Source organism: Corvus kubaryi, unplaced genomic scaffold, assembly GCF_017639235.1.
Source record: "Corvus kubaryi isolate FWS band 111438036 unplaced genomic scaffold, C.kubaryi_AGA036_p1.0 37387, whole genome shotgun sequence".
Classification (NCBI taxonomy): Eukaryota; Metazoa; Chordata; class Aves; order Passeriformes; family Corvidae; genus Corvus; species Corvus kubaryi.
Window position 1 is genome coordinate 8,479,678 of NW_024581129.1, and position 19,660 is coordinate 8,499,337.

A 19,660-nucleotide genomic window follows, 5' to 3' on the forward strand; every position below is an offset into this window, starting at 1 on the left:
AACTTTCTACTTCAGATTCCTGCATGAATGATGAATTAAAACATTTTACTGCACAAAATCTACGAATGATTACAGTTACAGCATCTTTAAGAGGCTGACACAAAGTTTGGGGCCAGTTGGGAGTTAGGTGGTCTGCATGGTTTTGGCCACACAGAGCCAACACCTCTCAGATAGGCCTAGAGACCTATCAAATTATCATCACTTTGGTTTTTGTTTTTATTTAATGACCCTTTCCGAGCTTTCACCTTGCACAGCACATGCGACAGCAGAGGACACTTTATCTCCACTTTGCTCACCCTTCCTTTCCCGGTGTGCCGTCCCTGTCCCGCAGGATGCCTGTGCCGGAGGGGCTCCGGGCGCGCAGCAGCTGCGACAGCTCCGGGGCCGGGCGGCTCCGCGCCGGGGCGCGCTGAGGGCGCGGGGGCGCGCTGAGCAGCCCCGGGCCGGGAAGCGCTCCGCCGCGCTCCCGGGGCCGTGTTTACCTTCCGGGGCGCCGGGCGGGTTCCGGGGCGGGAGGTGGCTGCCGGCCCGGCCGTGGCTGTGCGGGAGAGCGGCGGCTCCGGCGGACGGAGCCCCGCGGGCACCATGAGCGGTGAGTGCGGCCGGGCCAGGCCGGGCCCGGCCCTCCGGGCGCTGTGGGGACTGGCGCGGACAGAGCGTGCCCGGGGGCCCGAGCGGGAGTGGCCCTGCCCTTGTCCCCCCCCCCCCCCCCGCTTCTCGCTGAGGCACGGAACATTTGGGTCTCTTATAACCACACCCCGTTCCTTATTCCGGCTCCCCAAGTCCCCCCGAAGTGGTGTTTTACCCCGTTTTAAATCCTCTATTCTGCCCTTGAGCGTGGCACTGGCTCATAGCACAAGTGATGCTGGGCTCGGGCATCTGTGTTGTCTCAGCTGTGCAAAATCATAGGAAACAGTCCGGAGGAAATAAATGACCAGGAGAAAATAAGAATTGAAAAAATTTAAAAACATGAACTCAGGAGCATGCAGTCGGTGGGAGAGGTGAGAACCACGACTTGAGGAAAAAGGGTCCCTGTTGCTGTGTCCCTAAGTGAGTCCCGGTGAGGATGTGTCTGTTTGGATGCGGTAATTTCTGTGTTAGAGGGAAGTGGTGCGGGGGTGTGCTAAATCCTGAGGGTAAATGTGTGTTTAATCCTGAGCTTTCTGAAGTGTTTGTCAAGGAAATACTTAAAGCTTTGCATGAGAATTGTGACCTATAAACTACAGGACTGGAGGAAGCAGATCCACTTGAACGGGCTGGCATGGAGAGTTATTTGTTAGGATAGAGAAAGAAAATCTTTAGACTTTTCTTGTAGAGGTAAAGGATAAGTCATACTTAATATGTATTAAAACACATTGGCAAGGGTTTGTTTGGGGCTTTTTGAGAATGGGGGTGCTTTAGTAAAAACTTTGATGGGTCTTTCTGTACAGCTTCAGCAGTGGAAGTTGCAGACAACGCTCTGCACCTGAGAATTGGATCACGCATTGATCTCCCACCCTGATTTAATACATGTTGATCTTTGTTGCCAAAGGGAGTAAGAAAAAAAACCTGAGGACTTAACTGGAGTAACTAAATGCTACATGTTTATGGAGAGCAGTCATTTCTGAAAGTGAATTGAAAAATAAAACCACTTCACTTGTATTTTTCTTTGTTTTGTTCTCACCTTTATGGAGGGAAGAAAATAGAAGATTTTTTTGGAAGAAATGAGGCAAAAAAGAAGATTATTGTGGGGAAACCTATTGTGAAAAATGCAAGTAACAGTGAAATCTTTCAAAGCATGGGAAAAGAAAGTTCCTCAAATGTTTCAGATCTTGACACAATATAAACTAAATCCTAATTACAAAATTTGTAAGAATCATCATTTTCATATGGAAAACCTCAGCCCTTCAATGATGAATTCAGACTGGGACTAGCCGTGTGCAAATTAATGCAAATTAGAGCCTAAATCTTCCTAGGAGACTAATCTTTGAGAGCTCTATTTGGATTCTGTGACTCAAAATGCAAGGTAACACTGCATGTGGCCTAAAGCTTCCTTGTGTACTTATTTTTATTACCTTTAATCTTTTTTTTTTTTTAAGACGATGAAGAGATACATGTTTATGAGAAGAGAAACATTTAATTAGTTAAAACAGGGTAATACCTAGGGTGACATTAACAGTAGTGTTCAATTGCATGGTAACCACTCATGTATAGCCCCTACCAAGAATTACAAGGTTTTTCCAACAATTTTGCAAGATAACAAAAAACCCCACTAATGTTGTACTTTGCCAAACATGACTGTTATACAATGCTGTACAGTATTTTTCTAGAATAATATAAGTCAAACTGATCAGAACAGAGAAATATCTGTCATTATCATGCTTGTTTCAGATAAGGGAGATGGCTCATGTTAACATCTCATCAGTTTTAACCATATCCTTCTTTAAGTGCCTGTAACAGCACTGTCTGCACTTATTTCTATGCCCAGTTTTAGCCCTTTTGAGTACAGAGCTGTTCTTAAAATACAGATGGAAGAACTTATTTTCTTAATGGCTATTAGTATGTTTAATGTTTATTTTCTTTAGCTACCGTGTATTTCTAGTGGATGTGCAGGTAACTTCCTGTTGATGTAAGCATTACCTTAATATTACTAATGCTACTTACTAATTACATGCTCATATTTTATTGTACAGTGCTGAATAGGCTAATTTTAAAGGCAAGTAATATAAGGAAACAAGATTTATGTGCTTGTCAGTAATTGGGGGTGTTGTCATTTGTTTAATGACAGTTTCAAAAACTAAAAAATGCAACTCATGGTGGGGCTGAGGCATAGAATCATAATAAAGTAGTATAAGGTAGCATTTAAATTAGGTCTGTGTTTGTTTTATCTTAAACTTGCACCCTCAGAATGTCTACTAGAGCAAGCAAAAGGGATTGCAGTCTGAAATTTTGCATTCAGGACATAAACGCAAGTTATATAAGAGCAATATGAGATTTATTTATTTTACTTATATGCTGCGTGTAGTGCTGAAGAGAGCTTTACCTAGGAATAACTGGATGAAAATCCTGCTTTCCTTTACTTACACGTCAGTTTGCTGCTGCTGTAGGTGTGGATGTTTGTGTCAGGGTATGGAGAGAAGTTTGTTTTAAAAATAGGAAAGCATGACCTTGAGCAACAGAAAATGAGGAGGGTCACAGAGGCAGGTGCAGTACCTGAGCCTATTTTAAACCCTTTTTGGCTGAGTAGATGGTGGGAGGAGTCCCTTTAAGTTTCTTAGTTTTTGCAACCTTATACTTATGTTTTCACAATTATTTTTAGAGTCATGTATGAACTTCCTTTTTTATTGCAATAGTCTAAATACAGCCTTTTTCTGAGTAACGCTGTTTTTATGCATTCTATGTTTTGTATTTGTATGTGTGTTGCTGCAGTTTTTACTGCTGTTCTGAATAACGAAAAGGTTATTTTAGTCAGTTTGTAATACACTGTTAGTCTTTACATCAGCTGGAGTAGATCACCCTTAATTTGTGCTCTTATCTGAAAAAATGCGCTTTTTTTTCCATAAAGACTTAGTTTAGAAAATGAAGATGTGAAAGAACTAAATTTAGTAGTTAGTTAAATTTGGAGTTAGTAGAGATTTATTTTTACCTTCCACCTCCTTGAAACAAAACCATCACTAAATATACCATATTTTCTAGGCTTGTTACAAAGAAAAATACACCCTCAGCATGAAAAGAGACACAACTTAATCTTTCAGTTAAAAAAAAAAGTTAGACTTTGTGAATGTTCTTTTTCTTCTCCTGTAAAATTTCTGTTAAGCAACAGCAGTCGAGCAATTTTAGATGTTCATTGAAAAGAAACCTCAGCCCAGCCCTCATTAGAGATGGCCTTATAGCCCTGTTAATGGTGAGGGTGATCTGAACTGCTTCAGAAATTATTGGTTGTAATCTCCTGCAGTTGTGATTGTTAGTAGTGCTAATTTACAAGTAAAATGAAGAGAAAATACACATTGCACTCAGTCTGGGTACAGTTAAGGTTGTTTGGTATCATGTGCTTTAGTGGCTTAGAACATCAATTGGTATAGTGAACATCTGTAGGTATTCTGTATTTAAGCATTTTCTAGTATTGATCACAGTTTGGAATCTAGTTGCAAACCATTTCTGTTGCCAAACAGATAAAAAGAGATGTGAATTTAAAAACTTAACATGTATTGCATTTGGAAGACAAACTTGGCCTTCCCACCTACTAATCTTTTCATTTGATAGATGTTTGTCTGGTCATGAAATTATTAATTGCATGCATTTGTTCTGATGTTATCTCAAGCTATCAGTATGAAGAGCAATACTGTGTTATACCTCTTCTTGTAGGTATGTGGGTAGTATAAGACTGTAAGGGTAATGAGTTTTGAAACAACAGAGAAAATCTGCAGAGTTGTGTATATTCAGTGTCACTGAACATCCGAGGGCTTGCACTAAAAGTTGGGATTGTTTTCCTTATTTTACAGTTATGTGATTTATTATAAAGCATATGGATACATAGTCATGTATACATCTCCATTTTGGCAATGTATGTGTAGTAAGAACATTGAAAATACTTTAATAAATTGCAATCTCTGAAGCAGCACAAAGTGGAATGGTAGGGATTATATGAATTTAGCCTTATCTTCACACTGGCATAACTGGCATAGTTGTTAGGAAGTTAAAACTCATTTGGTGTGGGGTTTGTTCCTAGAGTCCTGGACTGGCACTGAACATTGTTTGTGTGCACTGGAGTGCTTGACTAACAGTCCCAGACCTCACACATCACATGTCTGCACAGTTTGAGTCAGAGTTCAAAATGGGAAGCACAACTTCTTGAAAACGCACTGTAATCAGCAAAATCAGCACTGTGAAGCTTAGTTAGCAACTATGCATGTTTTTCCTCTTGTTTTCATTATTCTGGCATACTGTGGGGGTTTTCTTCTATTAAATGACTACATGAAACTATATGGAATGTGAATTATATTAATATATTTAGAGATGAATGTATATAATACACTGTATCGGTATAATGTGTATTTGTAGATTATATGAGTATATATATTTAAACAAAGGCAGAATCATTTCAACCAGACAAATTCTGTCTGGTCCTGCTGGTTTAAGAGCAAACTGTTTTGAATGGGATTATGAAGATAGGAAATTCTGGGATTTGGACCTCATACTGCCAGATAGCAAGAGGAAGCACATATCTTTGATGTCATCTGTCTTTACTAGAGGGCTTAGTGTGTGATGTTTGATTTTCAGTGTCAGGAGGAATTTGCTTGTGCAGAGTTTGGATAATTGGCTTTCAGTCCATATGTACATTGGTTGTATGTTCTTTGAGAGAGAAAGGAGAATAGAATGACCTTAACTCCAGAGATGTCACTGAGGTTTCTGATGGATGTGTTGAACTTAAGCTCAGAATAAAGAAATTACAGAGGAAATGCCGGTTATCTAAAAGATAAATTTTACCATATTCATGGGAGTTTATAAAGGATATTCCAACAAGCAGAGTATTATGCTGTTGTTGAAATAGCTTGAGAAGTTAGAGGTTGTCTTGCATAGTTCCTTATATAGTAACAAAATAGATTTTATAGGTGTTAATCAGAAGAACTATGCTGGTAGTTAAATTTTAAGGGATTTATTGTTAACAGTTGCTCTCTGTTCACCTGACTTAAAACTTTCTGCAGTGAGGTTGTTTGACAGTAACAAGATACTCCTGCTGTCTCTTCCTTGTTTTCCATTCTTTTCTAGTACTGTGACACTGGTAGTTGTGCTAAGAAGCTCAGGGCATCAGCTGTGCATCAGCTTGAATAATTATGCTGTATTTGATACTGCTGAAATATATATTCAAAATATTACTAAAATAAGAATTTAGATGATATTTGAAACAGTATTGCTGCCTGTTAGGAAAAGGCTGCTTGAAACCTCAAAGCATAGTTTACACTGTGTCATTTTACTTAGAGAAAATACATTAGTTAATTTTGTGGAATAATTGGCATGGGAAGAATGTTTTCAGGGCCCAAAAGAAAGAAGTTTGTGTTGGCCCAAGTGTATTTATAAACCAATTTATTTTAAAATGATATGATTTTGTTGGATTTCAGGTTCACAGACCAATGACACCAAAAGACAATTTCTTCTAGAACGGTTACTGGATGCAGTTAAACAGGTGAGAAATCCAACACACATTTCTGCAGTGGCTTGCTCAGAGTTGTCACTACTAGAAGGGACTGTCTTTGGTCTTTTTCCTTTTCTTTAACAAGAAGGAAAAAGAAGAAAAGGAAACAAAGAAGAAACTGTGGCTTTCACATAGTAATACTGAGCATTTTTCTGCTAGCAAACAACTACTATACAGTATTTATTTAAAATTCTTGTTCTGGACAGGTGATATTTGTAATAGATCTATTTTAAATATACATAATACTGTAGAATATATATTAGGAATATATGTTCTTGTAATCCTGATATGACTGAACTAAATTGCAGTGTACTGCAAAGTGCAATTTAGTTTATGTTTTAGAGTAGCAGGTTCTTTTCTTTGCACGAGATTTTTAGTGAATAGTTAAAATACATGTAAAGATGTGATGTATATATGTATGTCTGTATTTGTGTCAACGGGAAGTTCAGCAAGTAGAATTTCATAGACTGGATTCAATTGGGGAGAGCTTGGGAGGCAAAAGAATGCCTCAGAAGTAAGCCAGTGAAATGTTTTATACAGAGCGGTTCTTCCGTAATTGTAGCGCTGAGCTGGGTAGGAGCAGTGTTTGGTTTTGTGGGTGCACATTTAAAACTCAAAAGTGGTAATTTCCACTCAGTTTTCAATTTATTGAAGGACCTGCAGGTGTGTTGCTCTGGCTAGCAAGGATATATTTGAGCTGCAAGAGTAGCCCATTAGTGTAACATAATGCTCTGGAGCACTTTTTGGTTGCAGGTTGTATTTGCCAATGCTTTATTTTGTGCTGCTTCCTTTTTTGATATGACTTTGTTTCTTATATAGAAATACCTCAGAAAACTGAATTTATTTAGTCTAACAAAAAGTTCTTAAAATTTCCTAAAATCTGTTTATTGCAGTGTCAAATACGGTTTGGAGGAAGAAAAGAAATTGCTTCAGACTCTGACAGCAGGTAAAATAGTCTAGGATTAACATGCTTAGAATTTGTATACTAACGACATAAAATATATGGCACAAAATATTTGACAAGCTCAAAAAATTCCATTGCACAAAAGCTAGGTGATCTGAAACTGAAATAACTTGACTAACAGCCCCTCTAGCAGGTGAGGGTGATTTTTCGAATTGATTGCCAATTCTTCTGAATGTAATCTGTGCCTCAACTTTCAGTCATGATGAGACTGTGGGTATAATCAGATTATACTGCTTGCAAATAATGAAATTACTGCATAGAAGGGATCTTTCGCTGCTTATAAGATAATGGTTCACTTTCCAGTCCCTATTCAGAGATCTGGAATAAAGTTGCTCTATAGAAACATAGTTGACTGTTCTTTTCACATGTGTTCATTAAAAATTCTCTTGCAGGGTGACCTGTTTGTGTGCTCAGTTTGAAGCTGTGTTCCAGCATGGCCTGAGGAGGAGCCGGGGATTAGCACTGACAGCAGCAGCAATCAAACAGGCAGCAGGTTTCTCCAGCAAAACTGAAACAGGTAAGTTGCTAATTGTAACTATCCTATTTTAAGTAGTTCATATGTTCAGTCAAGTGATATAATTTCTCGTAGAAGTTTTAAGCATTGCACCAAACTGCAGATGTTGGTAGGATACTTTACACTTGGTGTGTTGTAGAGTAGCAGTGAAAATGACTGTTGCCTCTTAGTCTAGTTTAACTTGCATTCCAAGTTTCTCTGGAAATGCTGCTGTTAGGAAATCTGCACTTCCTGCTGTTGCATCATGTATAGTGGCAAATTTATTTTGAATTCTGGCAGGGATAAATGTTGTGTAACTCTGCTGTTAAGTTTTTAGAACAGTGTTTTCATTCTTGACCTTGTCTTACTCAGTTCTTTAAATGCCATATTTTATATAGGTCAGACATAACTTCTAATTATTGATGTAATTTTAGAAAGTTATATTGCTTTTATTGGTTGGGTTGGTTTTTATTACTTTCTCCACATTTAAAGAAGATTCCTTTATTTTTCTCTTCACCATATTTCTCTTTCTTTAAATCAGAACTATATGAAGATACTGATCAGTTTTTATCAGTATTTGGGAACACCACAAGGAAAGTGTTTCACTGGAAAGAGATATTGTTGCCTTTTAAATGCAACACTTCTGTTTTCTAAAGTAACATGAATTTGTCATTTGCACGTCTCCAAATTATGGAGCTACCTGTTCCTTTGGACCTACCTTCTAACATTTCTCATCTGCAGTAACATGGAGTCCTAAAGAAATCTTTTCCTTTCCATAATATGTTTCCAGTTGAACATACGAACCTGTGGATAAAATACTAGCTTAAATGTGCTTTTAAATGTGAATTCTATGTAAAAGTGTCAGATTGAATCCTTTAATTTGTGTGGCTTTTTCAATGAGGTGAAAAATTCTAAGTGCTTAAATAGTCCGAGTTCTGTAGGAATAAATAACCTATTTAACTGGTGGGTTGCACGAAGAGGGTAAATGATTCACCTTTGTTCAAAGTTATATTGTTACCTGTTTGTTTTATAAGTTTGCATGTAAATGCATTCAGGTAGGAACTTAGTGGTTTTCTTAGTGGGGTAGTTGTCATAATTATTATTATAATTATTGTTGTTGTTATTGTTATTATATTTCAGAGCCAGTGTTCTGGTATTATGTGAAAGAAGTCCTGAACAAACACGAGCTGCAGCGCTTCTACTCTCTGAGGGCCATCACTACAGACATTGGCAGAGGCCGGGCTTGGCTGCGCTGTGCATTGAATGAACATTCCCTGGAAAGATATGTTCATATGCTGCTTGCAGATAAGAATCGCCTCAGGTACTGTGTCTGATACCTTTGTAATGCAGGAAATGTATTGACAAATGAAGCACTGTCTGAAACCCCAGGCAGTCAACCAAAAGCCACAGCTGTAGTAGTCCCCCGTATTAATTGCTATGCTCGTCAAGTCACTTAACATCATTTTTTTAAATTTTTGTGGGCCATTAAGATTGTGGCTTGTGCCTATATCAACATGTGACCTCTTCCCTAAATCCCTTACCTATTCTTTCAACAGTTTTCCTCACTGCAGCCTCGACACCATGCTTTAAGGTGCCTCTCTCATTCCACTAAAATAGTACACAATTGTAGCCTTGTCTGATCAATCCATCACTGGTAATTGCCTGTTGCCTTTTGGAGATGCTCATCCTGCAATTGCAAAGCTCCAGCAGTGCAGCAGCGGGGAGCTGCTGCTGCAGATCCCTGGGAAGTGGTTTGGCAGCGGTTTGTGAACCTTTTGTTACAGTTACTGAGAATAACTTACTAGGCATTGTGAAATCCTAATGTACTTTGGAAGTGCAAAATGCACTTAAGTTCATAAACTGAGTCCTGCCTTTTTCTCATACGTCTTCAACTCCTTTTCTTTATGAAAATTTGAGGTGTTTTCCTTTTTTTTATCAGTAACTCTTGAGCTTGCTCAAACCACTTGATCAAGTCCAGTGGATGCAGCAGAAAGGCATTTTTTCCATTTGCATTGATTAATGGATCTACTGGATAAGATTATTGCCAGAAATGAGTTCATTAGTACCTCCTTTTCATTTCTAGTTTGTTCCAGTCATCTGTAGCTTTCTTGCAAAACAGATTTTGATGAAGTCAAATAAAGACAAACGGAACAATAAAGAAGAAGGTCTGAAAACCATTGTGAGGAAATTAGTGGCTTGGATTGTTATGTCGATAGTTACTCTCATGCTTGTAGCAATCTTTGCACAGTATCAGGATTATCAGCACACTGTATTGTAATGCCATTTCTAAAAAGCTTTATTCCAGAATATTGGAGATTTAAATGTTACCCAAATTCAAATGGGATTTACAGAATCAGTTTACATCCCCAATTATATGTTTTGGAAACTCGTAAATGAATCTGTCAAAATTATTTAATATATAGATTGAGGGTTTTCTTGCTATATATTTTGTTGTTTAATTACCTGAATGCTGATAGTAAAAATACAGCATTCTGCTACTAGAAAGAACCAACCTTAGAACAACTAAATTTATGTGTTGACAGTGATAAAAGTGGGGTTTTTTTTACATCTGTATTCACAGTTTACTATACCCTAACTATTTAGGGTAATTGGTGTGGGTTTGGGTATTGAAACAGGTCACAGAATAATAGAATATTAGGATTTGGGTTGGAAGGGACCCTTAAAGATTGTGTAGTCCAACACTCCTGCCATGGGCAGGGACCCCTTTCACCAGAGCAGGTTGCTCAAGATAAAAGGAACCTTTGTATTCATGTGTTCTAAGCTTATATAAAACATCTATACCAGTAGATACAGAGAGATGCTGTGACTGCTAATGCAGTGTGAACCTCCAGGACCTGAGTGGTTTTTTTCCCCCTAAAAAAGTGCAGAGCTAAAACTAAGGAAAAAAATACTCTTTAGCATGTCTTCTATAGAACTGACTGAACAGTTATCAATTTCAGAACTGCAGGGAGTTACTGTGACGTAAGATTTAATCCTTTGTGATACTACTACTTATTCTTCAGAGTTTTCTTGTCTTTCAGAAGTGAAATATATGTTAGTATAGGACTGCATGTTTTTTTTTTCCCCTTAAATTACAGTGTCTTCTATGAAGACTGGTCTTTTATGATGGATGAAGAACGTTCTAGTATGATCCCTACAATGGCAGCTGGTAAGACTTTTTCTTCAGCATTACTGCTCTTGGAAAACTACTGCATTTTGGGATGTTACATCTGTTTCTGGTTGTGAGGAACTTCTCTAATACACTGTTTATGTGGACCATGTGTGTCAGAGGCACAGCCAGGGTGAATAGTCAAGGTATTATGCCAATTTATTGCTATGAATTGATGGATTGTTAAAATCCTGGATCTGGCCTTCCTACAATTAAAAAATCTTTCACATAAATATTTTAACTCTTCAGCAGTCAAGGCTAACTTAAAACCAGTGCAATTTAGAGAAAACAAAGTGGGTTATTCCTGACTAGAAAAGAGTAATGATGGAATTTTATAGTAAGATCCAAATTACAGGTAAATACAGGTAAGGAGAGTAAGAATAAGGAATGGTAACAAATAATTTACTTTCCTAGAGTTCAGCCACAGAAGTGATGTATTATTTTATACCCCTTTTCTCAGATACATGGTCACATGCTTCATTCTGCAAGACAAGGTTCATGGGCATTTTTGCTAATAGAATATAGGAACCAACAAATACTAAAGTTGCAGTAAATGGGTTTAAATAAAAGATTATAAATAAATGAGTTCACAGTACTTTTTGATTATTTAATGTGCAGCTGAAGAGCCATCAAGATGAATTCAGAACTGATTGCATCAGCTTGAACATAATCTAGAAAGGAATGAATAGCACATGAGAGAATAAGACTTCATGACTTGGGAACTGTGGGAAATTTTTGGGAAAAATATTTTACGTGTCATAGCTTCGTTAATCCTTAGGTTCTATGTTCATAACTTCCGTGTGAAGTATATGGTGCATTTTTGGTCTCTTTTTCCCTCTTTTTTTATCTGAAGGTCTGAACTCCATTCTTTTTGCTATCAACATTGATAATAAGGATTTAAATGGACAGAGCAAATGCACACCCACTGTGTCAGATTTGTTAAAGGAATCCACACAAAATGTAACATCCTTATTGAAAGAGTCCACTCAGGGTGTCAGCAGCCTCCTCCGGGAGATCACTGCCTCATCTGCGGTCTCGATTCTCATAAAACCCGACCAGGACTCTGACCCGCTGCCTGTTCTGTCAAGGAATGTAAATGCTGGTAAGCTTTTATGCAATGTTAGTGCTGTTCAGAAACTTAGAAAATATTCAAGTGTGTTTAAATAACTTTTTAGTTTACTTTTAATGCACTATTATAGAACAGAAGTCTTAAAAATAAATGCACTACACATACAAAGCAGTTGAGTGTGTAAGTAAAAAGCATGAAATTGGAAATACTGGGTGTGAATGCTGGATGGTAACTGTGTATTTCAGCATTCTTGTATCACTGTGAGAGGGAGGCTAAACTGTTTTATTGGTAGTACTTTGCTTGTGACCTGAATTTCAATTTCTTATTCATAAAATTATGCTTGGGAGTTTGTGATGTAATGATTTTTCATTTTAATGTTTTCTTTTGGCATCTTGCCAGTCGCACGTACACTGATGTACCTCTGTTGTTATATATCAGATACAAATCTTAGCTTGTAATCTTCAAATAGTGACTGTGTTTACAGTCTGAATTCCTCTGCAAAGCAGATAATTGCTAAAATGAAAATTTACTCATACACTCTTTACCTTTAGAGGTCTTAGTGTTACAACCAGCTTGTATGATGTTAGTTACTAACAAAGACCCAAAATCTTACTCTCTTATAATTTGAAATCAGTCCATCAAAATGTGATTTTCATTATATGTTTCTGTTCCAAAAATAACAAAGGAATATTTTATTATCTTTGTTTCTGGAAGTTGAGTTAGAAGTTTGTTTTGCTTTGTAAAAGTACAAAACTGCAGGAAGATTTATGTGCTTTTTAATTAAGAAACAAGCTTTGAGTTTAGGCATTAAATTGTTTTGGTTTTGAGAAAAAGGCACAAACTCCACATGTGAATCTGGTCGGAATAGAAGTTGAGATAAATGTGTTTTTTATTGGCATTTAAAACAGACTTCGTCTTAAAAGACAGTTTTTAAAACAAACTCATAGTAAAGCTTTTGTTGTATAGCACTTAAATGAGATTAAAATCGTAGGTGATACTTGACTTGGGATAACTTTGTTAGTATAGAATAGGCTTGCAAGATGAAATAAGATAGTAATTGACCATATGGTGCATATGACTCCACAGCGTGGTGTACTGATGTGTACAGTACATGTGTATACCCAACATGAATGGTACAACTTCCAATAAAATGTCACTTTTAAAAAAATTGAGTTTGTTCAAATGCAATTGTATGTGGAATGTTAGAGCAAGTCAGATGTTTTCATTAAAGTCTGTGTTCTTTGTTGGAATTCTATTTGCAACCAGAATGGGTTTTAACAGCTTCTTTAAAGTATGTTAGTGTGTTTTGTGGATATATAACAGCTGGACTTGAATTAAACAAAGCAATTTAGTCCCAGTGTGAGATGTCTCGGTGAGTAAATTTCTGATGTTTCTTAGAGTGCTTCAACTTTGCATTTAGCTTCATGTGCACATCAGATTCAGTGAGAATAGGTAATAGTTTAAAAATAAGTGCTGTCACTGAATACATCTGGTGCAATCAGAGAGATTTCATTGTATTTCTAGACCAAGAGCTAATTAGCTGAAAACTGACTGTTCAATTTTTAGAGTACAGGCAAAACTATTTGATTGGGTTGTGGATTTTGTTCGTGTTGTGAGTTTGTCTTTCTAGTTTTTCCTCTTAAAGTGCTTCGTGTTTTCTCTGTTGTGCAGACCTGCTCTGCATTATACACTAGGTGTAGTCCATGGGAGAAAGTGACGGGAAGGCTAACTTATTATTTTAAATTTAATTTCATGAGTTTATAGAACTTTTTTTCCAGTTTCAATTGAATCATGTTATGAATGCATCTCCAAAATATCTTCTAAAAACTGAATTATGTAAGGCATATAAAAGAAAGCTGGTAATTAGAGATTAAAAGCTCATGTGTATGGAAAGATAATGAATGCCATGTAGATCTAAGTGTTTTTTTAACTAGAGTAATTTAGTACATGAGCTCTTTTAAGGAAAAAACAAGTTTCTTATGTTATTTCTCTTTTATAAACTGTGTAAAACTTTGTATTCGTACTAGATGTGAAATACAAAAAAGATCGAAAAAAGAAGAAGAGAGTGACTAATATTATCTCATTTGATGAAGAGGAAGATGAACAAAACTTGGGAGATGGCACAAAGACTCTGATTACAGGAGAAAGTTCAGAAGAGAGTGTAGACAGATCTTCAGTTCTTGCATTATCCTCTTCTGAGAGCACTCTTGGTAAAAATCTGAATGGGAGTGAAAGTAACCATTCGTGGAAGAGCAATTCAGTATTCATGAATGGAGAATATGAATACCAGAAACTGGATGTGAAGAGCATTGATGATGAAGATGCAGATGAGGATGAGCTGTATGGAAAAACATTAGGAAATAAAGGCACAGAAGGTGAAACTGAAGCTTCTGGAAAGTAAGTATTGGTGCAGGAGATAGTGGTGTAAACTTTCCGTGCTTCCTCTCCACCTCTCCTTCATGGCTACTGGCAAATTGATGTGTTGAACTGAACTATAGATCTTCTCTTTTTGTTCCTATCCCGCTTCCCTCACCTTTTTTCCCCCCCTTTTTTTTTTAATCCGTTTTTTTCCCCCTTTTTCCTGCTTAAACAATATGGGCCACTGCAGTGGTGGTATTTTTCTTCTAAGTTTCACTGAAATCCCAAATTTTGAGGTTTCAGACTTGTTGTTCTCCTTGAAGTTCTCAGTTGTTAAAATTGTTGCATGATACAGCCAGGCTATAATTCTGGCCAGCTTGGTATTTCTTTGTTCTTAGTATGATAACAATTCTATTTTGGCTTCACAGTAAAAATGTGTATTTTAAACAGAGTAAGCTTGTTACATCAGAGTAGATAGTTAAACAAGGCAGGACAAAACTGAGAGAGAAAGAATAATTTTAGATACTAATATGCCATCTTTCTTTCTGACACAGAAATTTGTTTAGAGAACAAGGCAAGCACTGCTTGTCTCATCTACTTTGGAATGTCTGATCTTTAATGAATTAATGTATGGCTGACCAAGAAATTGGCAGGCAGATTGAAATAAAGATTTTTCTTGCAGTGGTGTCTCTGAAAGAAATATAAGCATTATGAACGTTAATACTGACTGTATAAATAGATTGTTTTGTTTGTTTGTTTGTTCTAAATAGACCTCATGAAATAGTCACATGCAATTCTCAGATATGCAGTTGGACTCCTCTGCAGGTCCTGAATGATGACTCAGATGTTCTATTTCCTGTCAGTGCTGTTGGCTCTTACTCCCAGACAGGTGGGCATTTGAATTCACAGAATTCCTGCAACCTTTATTCTAACTCAGGCCAATGGTAAGAAATAACGGGATTGTAAAGACATAGGAGATACTGCACAACTGGGATAAAAAGTTCAATTAAAATTTATTCTAGTTCTGAGTCAGAGTTCTCCATTTGAATAGTCAATTAGTTAAGGAGGATTTATCACTGTCAAAATAAAACAGAGTTTCACTGGGATTAAGCTGTGGTCTTGTATTTTATTAAAGTTTAGGAAAATTGTATAGAAAGTATCCATGTCTGTTTTGTAGATTCCACTAAGCTGCAAGAAGCTCCAAGTATGTTTGAGAACTTGAATTCAAATTAATCTTGACAGATTGGAGAGCAGCTGGAAGCAGTTCAATAGAAGCTGTTAACTTGAAATACAGGATAAGGAATGATTGACTAGGAAATACTTGCTCAGAAAAGGATATGGGAATCATAGAATGGTTTGGGTTGGAAGGGATCTTCAGACATCATTTATTCTAAGACTGGCTTTCTGAGCTCTGAGCACCTGTTGCCAGCTCACATCTAATTTTTCATGTGCTAGTATACTCAGTTTTCTGCAGGTTACAAGCTGATAGCAAATTAACAGAGCCGTACATAAATGAAAGTGTCATTTGTAAATGCAGGCTCCATTGGCTCTGTTGTGGCCTCAGCTGCAGTATTATATGCAGTGAGGGGTACTGCGCTTCAAGGATGATGTGAACCATTTGAAGCAAGCAATAAAAGTGGTCAAGGGAATGGAAAAGAAGACCTGGTGCTTTTACAGTATCTGTATTAGTACCAAAAACAAACAAAAAAATTCCACCAGCCCTCCCCTTCACCCTGTTGATATTCTTCTAGCTGTTCATAAAACATTGCTTCTACAGAACTTTGTGTATACTCATTTCAGTGACCATTTAAAAACTTCTCAGTGGTATTCAAATAATATTTTCATTGTAGAATATTTAATATTTTTTTCATACTCATTATATGTCCAAGAGTTTAAATGGGTTGTTGATTGAAGGCCTGTGAAAAACTGTAATTCAGTTCTGTAAGTTCAGTGATAAAAATGTGAATCATAAAATAATGCTGCACTGCCCTCTGCTGTATTTTAAAATATGTACCTCATAAGAAATGCCAGTGGTTCAAAAAAAAAAAAAAAAGTACATTTTAAATTTTTTCTTGTGCTGCCACATTTTTCAGTTTACGAAGGAATGGATATAGAAAACATTGAGTAGTTTGTGGAATTGTGGTCTCTTAAATGTAATACAGAAACTGTTGGGGAACATCCACAGGTTGAAATCTGGAATACAAGGAAATATTCCTGTTTATGGGGTGTGGTGTGTGGAATGGGAACTCACAGTTGCTGTCAGTAGATGTCATGAGGCATCAGGAACATGAGCTGGGGGTTTTTATCTGAAATCAAAAATCAGGAGTGCAAGCCAAGGCTTGGTTCTGGAGGCAGATGACCAAAGAGGACGTCTGTATATATCAGTGTACATCTGTATGCATAACTGTCGCAGGGACTTACTCTTACTAAGAAGGTACCAAAGCCCCTTGTTTCATGTTGCTTCATCTCAGAACTGTTTTGAATGCAATGCTCAGCCTACTGGAGATGGTCAACAGGCCCAGTCAGATCCCTGCTGGGCACAGGACAGATATTTTCTGTCCTCCTTCTGTCCCTCTTTGTGGTCTGTCATGCAAGTCAGAGTGATACAATGTAGGGCTGGTGAAAGGAGTCAGTCCATCAGTGCTAGGAGAAAACCCCACAGACCCTGCTGCCTGCTCTGCTGCTCTCACCTCTCTGAGCAGGGAGGAGTTGATGGGGTGTAGGGGAGGCCTGCACTAAGTGCCCGTTGTTCAACCCAAGGCAGTCAGGGAGAGGGATACACATGGATCCAGGCACCCTCTCCTCAGCCACACTGACAATTTGCTGAGATGGAAAGCTGCCTTTGACACTTGCTTGCTTGACTTTGGAAGTTGCACTTTTGCTGGATGAATGATGTTGGAAGGAATGTGCATTAGCTTATTCTGAGGGCAGTCCAGCCCAGTAACTGGCAAGCTCATTAATATCATGATATTTTTGTTCAAACATGCTTAATAAGTTCCTCTAAAATACATAGTTTAACCCAATATTTTGGTTTATAGGTCTTAATACTGATAAATAACTTTTTTTTTTTTTTTGAAATAGCATAATCTATAGTGTTAGTACGTGTTTTCTATATGTTAGTATAGTGTTAGTACGTTAATCTATATGTTAATACGTGTTTTCAGTATTAATCTGTTGCAGTGCTCCAGGGATGTGTCAGGGCATATCATATCTCCATGTAACTAGAAATGAGAAAGCCTCCATCAAAATGCAGTTGCTTGGAACAAAAATGGAGTATGTATTTTAGGAACTGAGCTTCAGTAAACTCTACAGCTTCAAAAATAAATTTTCTCCTCCATAGACTTTCTGACATAACTCTATTCCCCATTAACTTATTTTCTAGAATTTCTGCTTTTAAAATTTGTGTTATTTAGGATTGTCTTATAGTAACTTTGTAGCCCTTATAGTGAGGTGCAGAATACATCAATAAAATATGATTTTTGTTTGTTTCTGCCTGAGCTTCCTTAATGACAGGCTCAGTGATGTGGATGTTTTGCTGCCGACAGTTGTAGATCTGTGGACAGATGCGCATTATTCATGCTTTTTAAACAATATCTCATCTGTCTGATTCCTGATGGTTGGTACAGAGATGTAAGGAGAAGCCATGGTGCTCTCTTAGGAATACAGAAAGCACTGGTGTTTTTGCAAGGTTTCATGTGCTGGGGACTAACCACAAATTCTTCTCCTGCAAGTCACAACCAGATTCGTAGTGAGCATCAGGTGCCATGTGTTGTTTCAGCTCCAGGGGCTTGTGAAAGTGACTTCAGGAAGAAGTCTCCTCATAGCTTTGCAACTCTGTACATATAAAATATAATTTAGGAATTGTGCAATACTCTTTTTTTTTTTTATGATGGCTATGTTCCTAAGAGGCTTGACAATCCTGCTGGCATTTAGGGTGAATTTGCAGAAGCCAATTTTGGAGACAATTAGAAGTGTTTAAAAGCTATAGCAAGTTGAGTGTTTCTGTTTAAAAATGTAACTACCTTACCTCTGGATTTATGTTTTTATTTTATTTTTTTGAGGACTGTAACCCAAAGAAAGTTAATGCTTGTGCATTCTGCTTTAGATAACTTGGAGAATGGAGAGGGGCATGAACATGCTGTTCATCCGGTAGAACTGGTTCCAAGAAGATCTGATCTTCCTTACAGGTATGTGCCAAATATGTTTTTTTTGAAAGAAAAAAGCTTCACCCTATAGCTGCCAACTTATTGTTACCTAATGCACTTAGTACTGGAAAACCAACTATTCATCAGGGTACTTCTGCATATGTTTGGAAAGACAAATGCAAAAAACCTACAATTCCTTTTTTGCAGTTTCAAGTACTGAACTTTTCCTAATTATGTGGAAGAAGTCACACAGAGATGTCAAATAAGAGATGGAGTTGGCCTCCTGGTTTTGAAAATAGGTTTTAAGTTGGTTTTTATGTTATTTTTTTACTATATTCTCCATGGCCTTTTAATTTGGAATTTTTGTGTGTCTTCTTAAATCAGACTCCCAGAAGATACATTAAAGGATTGTTCAACATATTTTGATTAAATGTGAGTGAATAGGATAACAATTGTAGTTTCTGGAATGCTTTTTTCTTAAGTTTTGAATTCAGGATTTTGTTTTCTTACATTGATTATCCTGTACTTTTGTGACTAGAGTGGAAGTCAGTCCTCCAGCTCAAGTGAATACTTTAAGCAGTATGTTGCCTTCAGCCACTGTGCCAGAATCCATGACAATTAGTAAGTACTTCCTTGATGTATCTAGATTGATGGAAAGAACTTTGAAGGTCCTGTAACTCTTTCTATTTTTGTTTCAGTAAGAGCTGCTTAGAGAGTCATAGAGCACTTAATTTCTGATGTGCTGGTCATGTTAGTAATAACTGCTCTAAAATGATGTTTGTATTGGCAGGTTATGCTTCATTGCAGCTGAATATCCTTATATTAAATGTGGCTTCAGTAGTTAAATGAAAAATAATGATTTGATTAACATCTTTAAATTTCTACAAGCTCTGAAAGCACTGAGGGTTGGTTCTGATGTAGTCTTACTTCTTTTGCCTGTTTTCATTAATGCCTAGTCAGAAACAAGCAAACAAACCCTCCTCTTTCTGTGGTTTTGATATGAAAATCTGCTCCAAACATAAACACGGGCTTTAATACCTTTAGTTAATATTAAGGGGGAGGACAGTCATGTTTCAGTGGTATTAAGAGTAGAACTAGACAAGATAAAATAGTATTTTCTGCAGAGACAGATTAATAGAAGCACAGGCAGTTTGTTTATCACATATTTATCTTTTTTCTTTGCATAAACTTGTAGAACAAAGACTTAGTTCTTAAACTGTGTCTAAACATGTAAGCCAGTATGTGTTTATATTCCTCACTGTACAGAATGTTCTGTAACTGAACTGGCTT

At 37.2% G+C, this 19,660-nt stretch overlaps 1 protein-coding gene across 4 annotated transcripts in view; it reads left to right on the forward strand.

Moving 5' to 3' along the window:
* The first annotated feature begins 454 nt into the window (after nucleotides 1-454).
* SNX29 (sorting nexin 29) overlaps nucleotides 455-19,660 on the forward strand; it is a 114,627-nt gene continuing 95,421 nt past the window's right edge. For 3 of the 4 annotated variants that reach the window (XM_042037345.1, XM_042037346.1, XM_042037344.1), the window contains exons 1-11: nucleotides 482-592; nucleotides 6,099-6,163; nucleotides 7,066-7,118; nucleotides 7,529-7,653; nucleotides 8,770-8,950; nucleotides 10,728-10,798; nucleotides 11,652-11,900; nucleotides 13,895-14,264; nucleotides 14,996-15,114; nucleotides 18,331-18,412; nucleotides 18,909-18,991. In XM_042037345.1, coding sequence (XP_041893279.1) covers nucleotides 586-592; nucleotides 6,099-6,163; nucleotides 7,066-7,118; nucleotides 7,529-7,653; nucleotides 8,770-8,950; nucleotides 10,728-10,798; nucleotides 11,652-11,900; nucleotides 13,895-14,264; nucleotides 14,996-15,114; nucleotides 18,331-18,412; nucleotides 18,909-18,991 — 1,405 coding nt within the window. In that variant the 5' untranslated portion in view covers nucleotides 482-585. Of the gene's footprint in view, nucleotides 593-6,098; nucleotides 6,164-7,065; nucleotides 7,119-7,528; nucleotides 7,654-8,769; nucleotides 8,951-10,727; nucleotides 10,799-11,651; nucleotides 11,901-13,894; nucleotides 14,265-14,995; nucleotides 15,115-18,330; nucleotides 18,413-18,908; nucleotides 18,992-19,660 lie in introns of all 4 variants that reach the window. The other variant, XM_042037347.1, reaches the window with a different exon arrangement.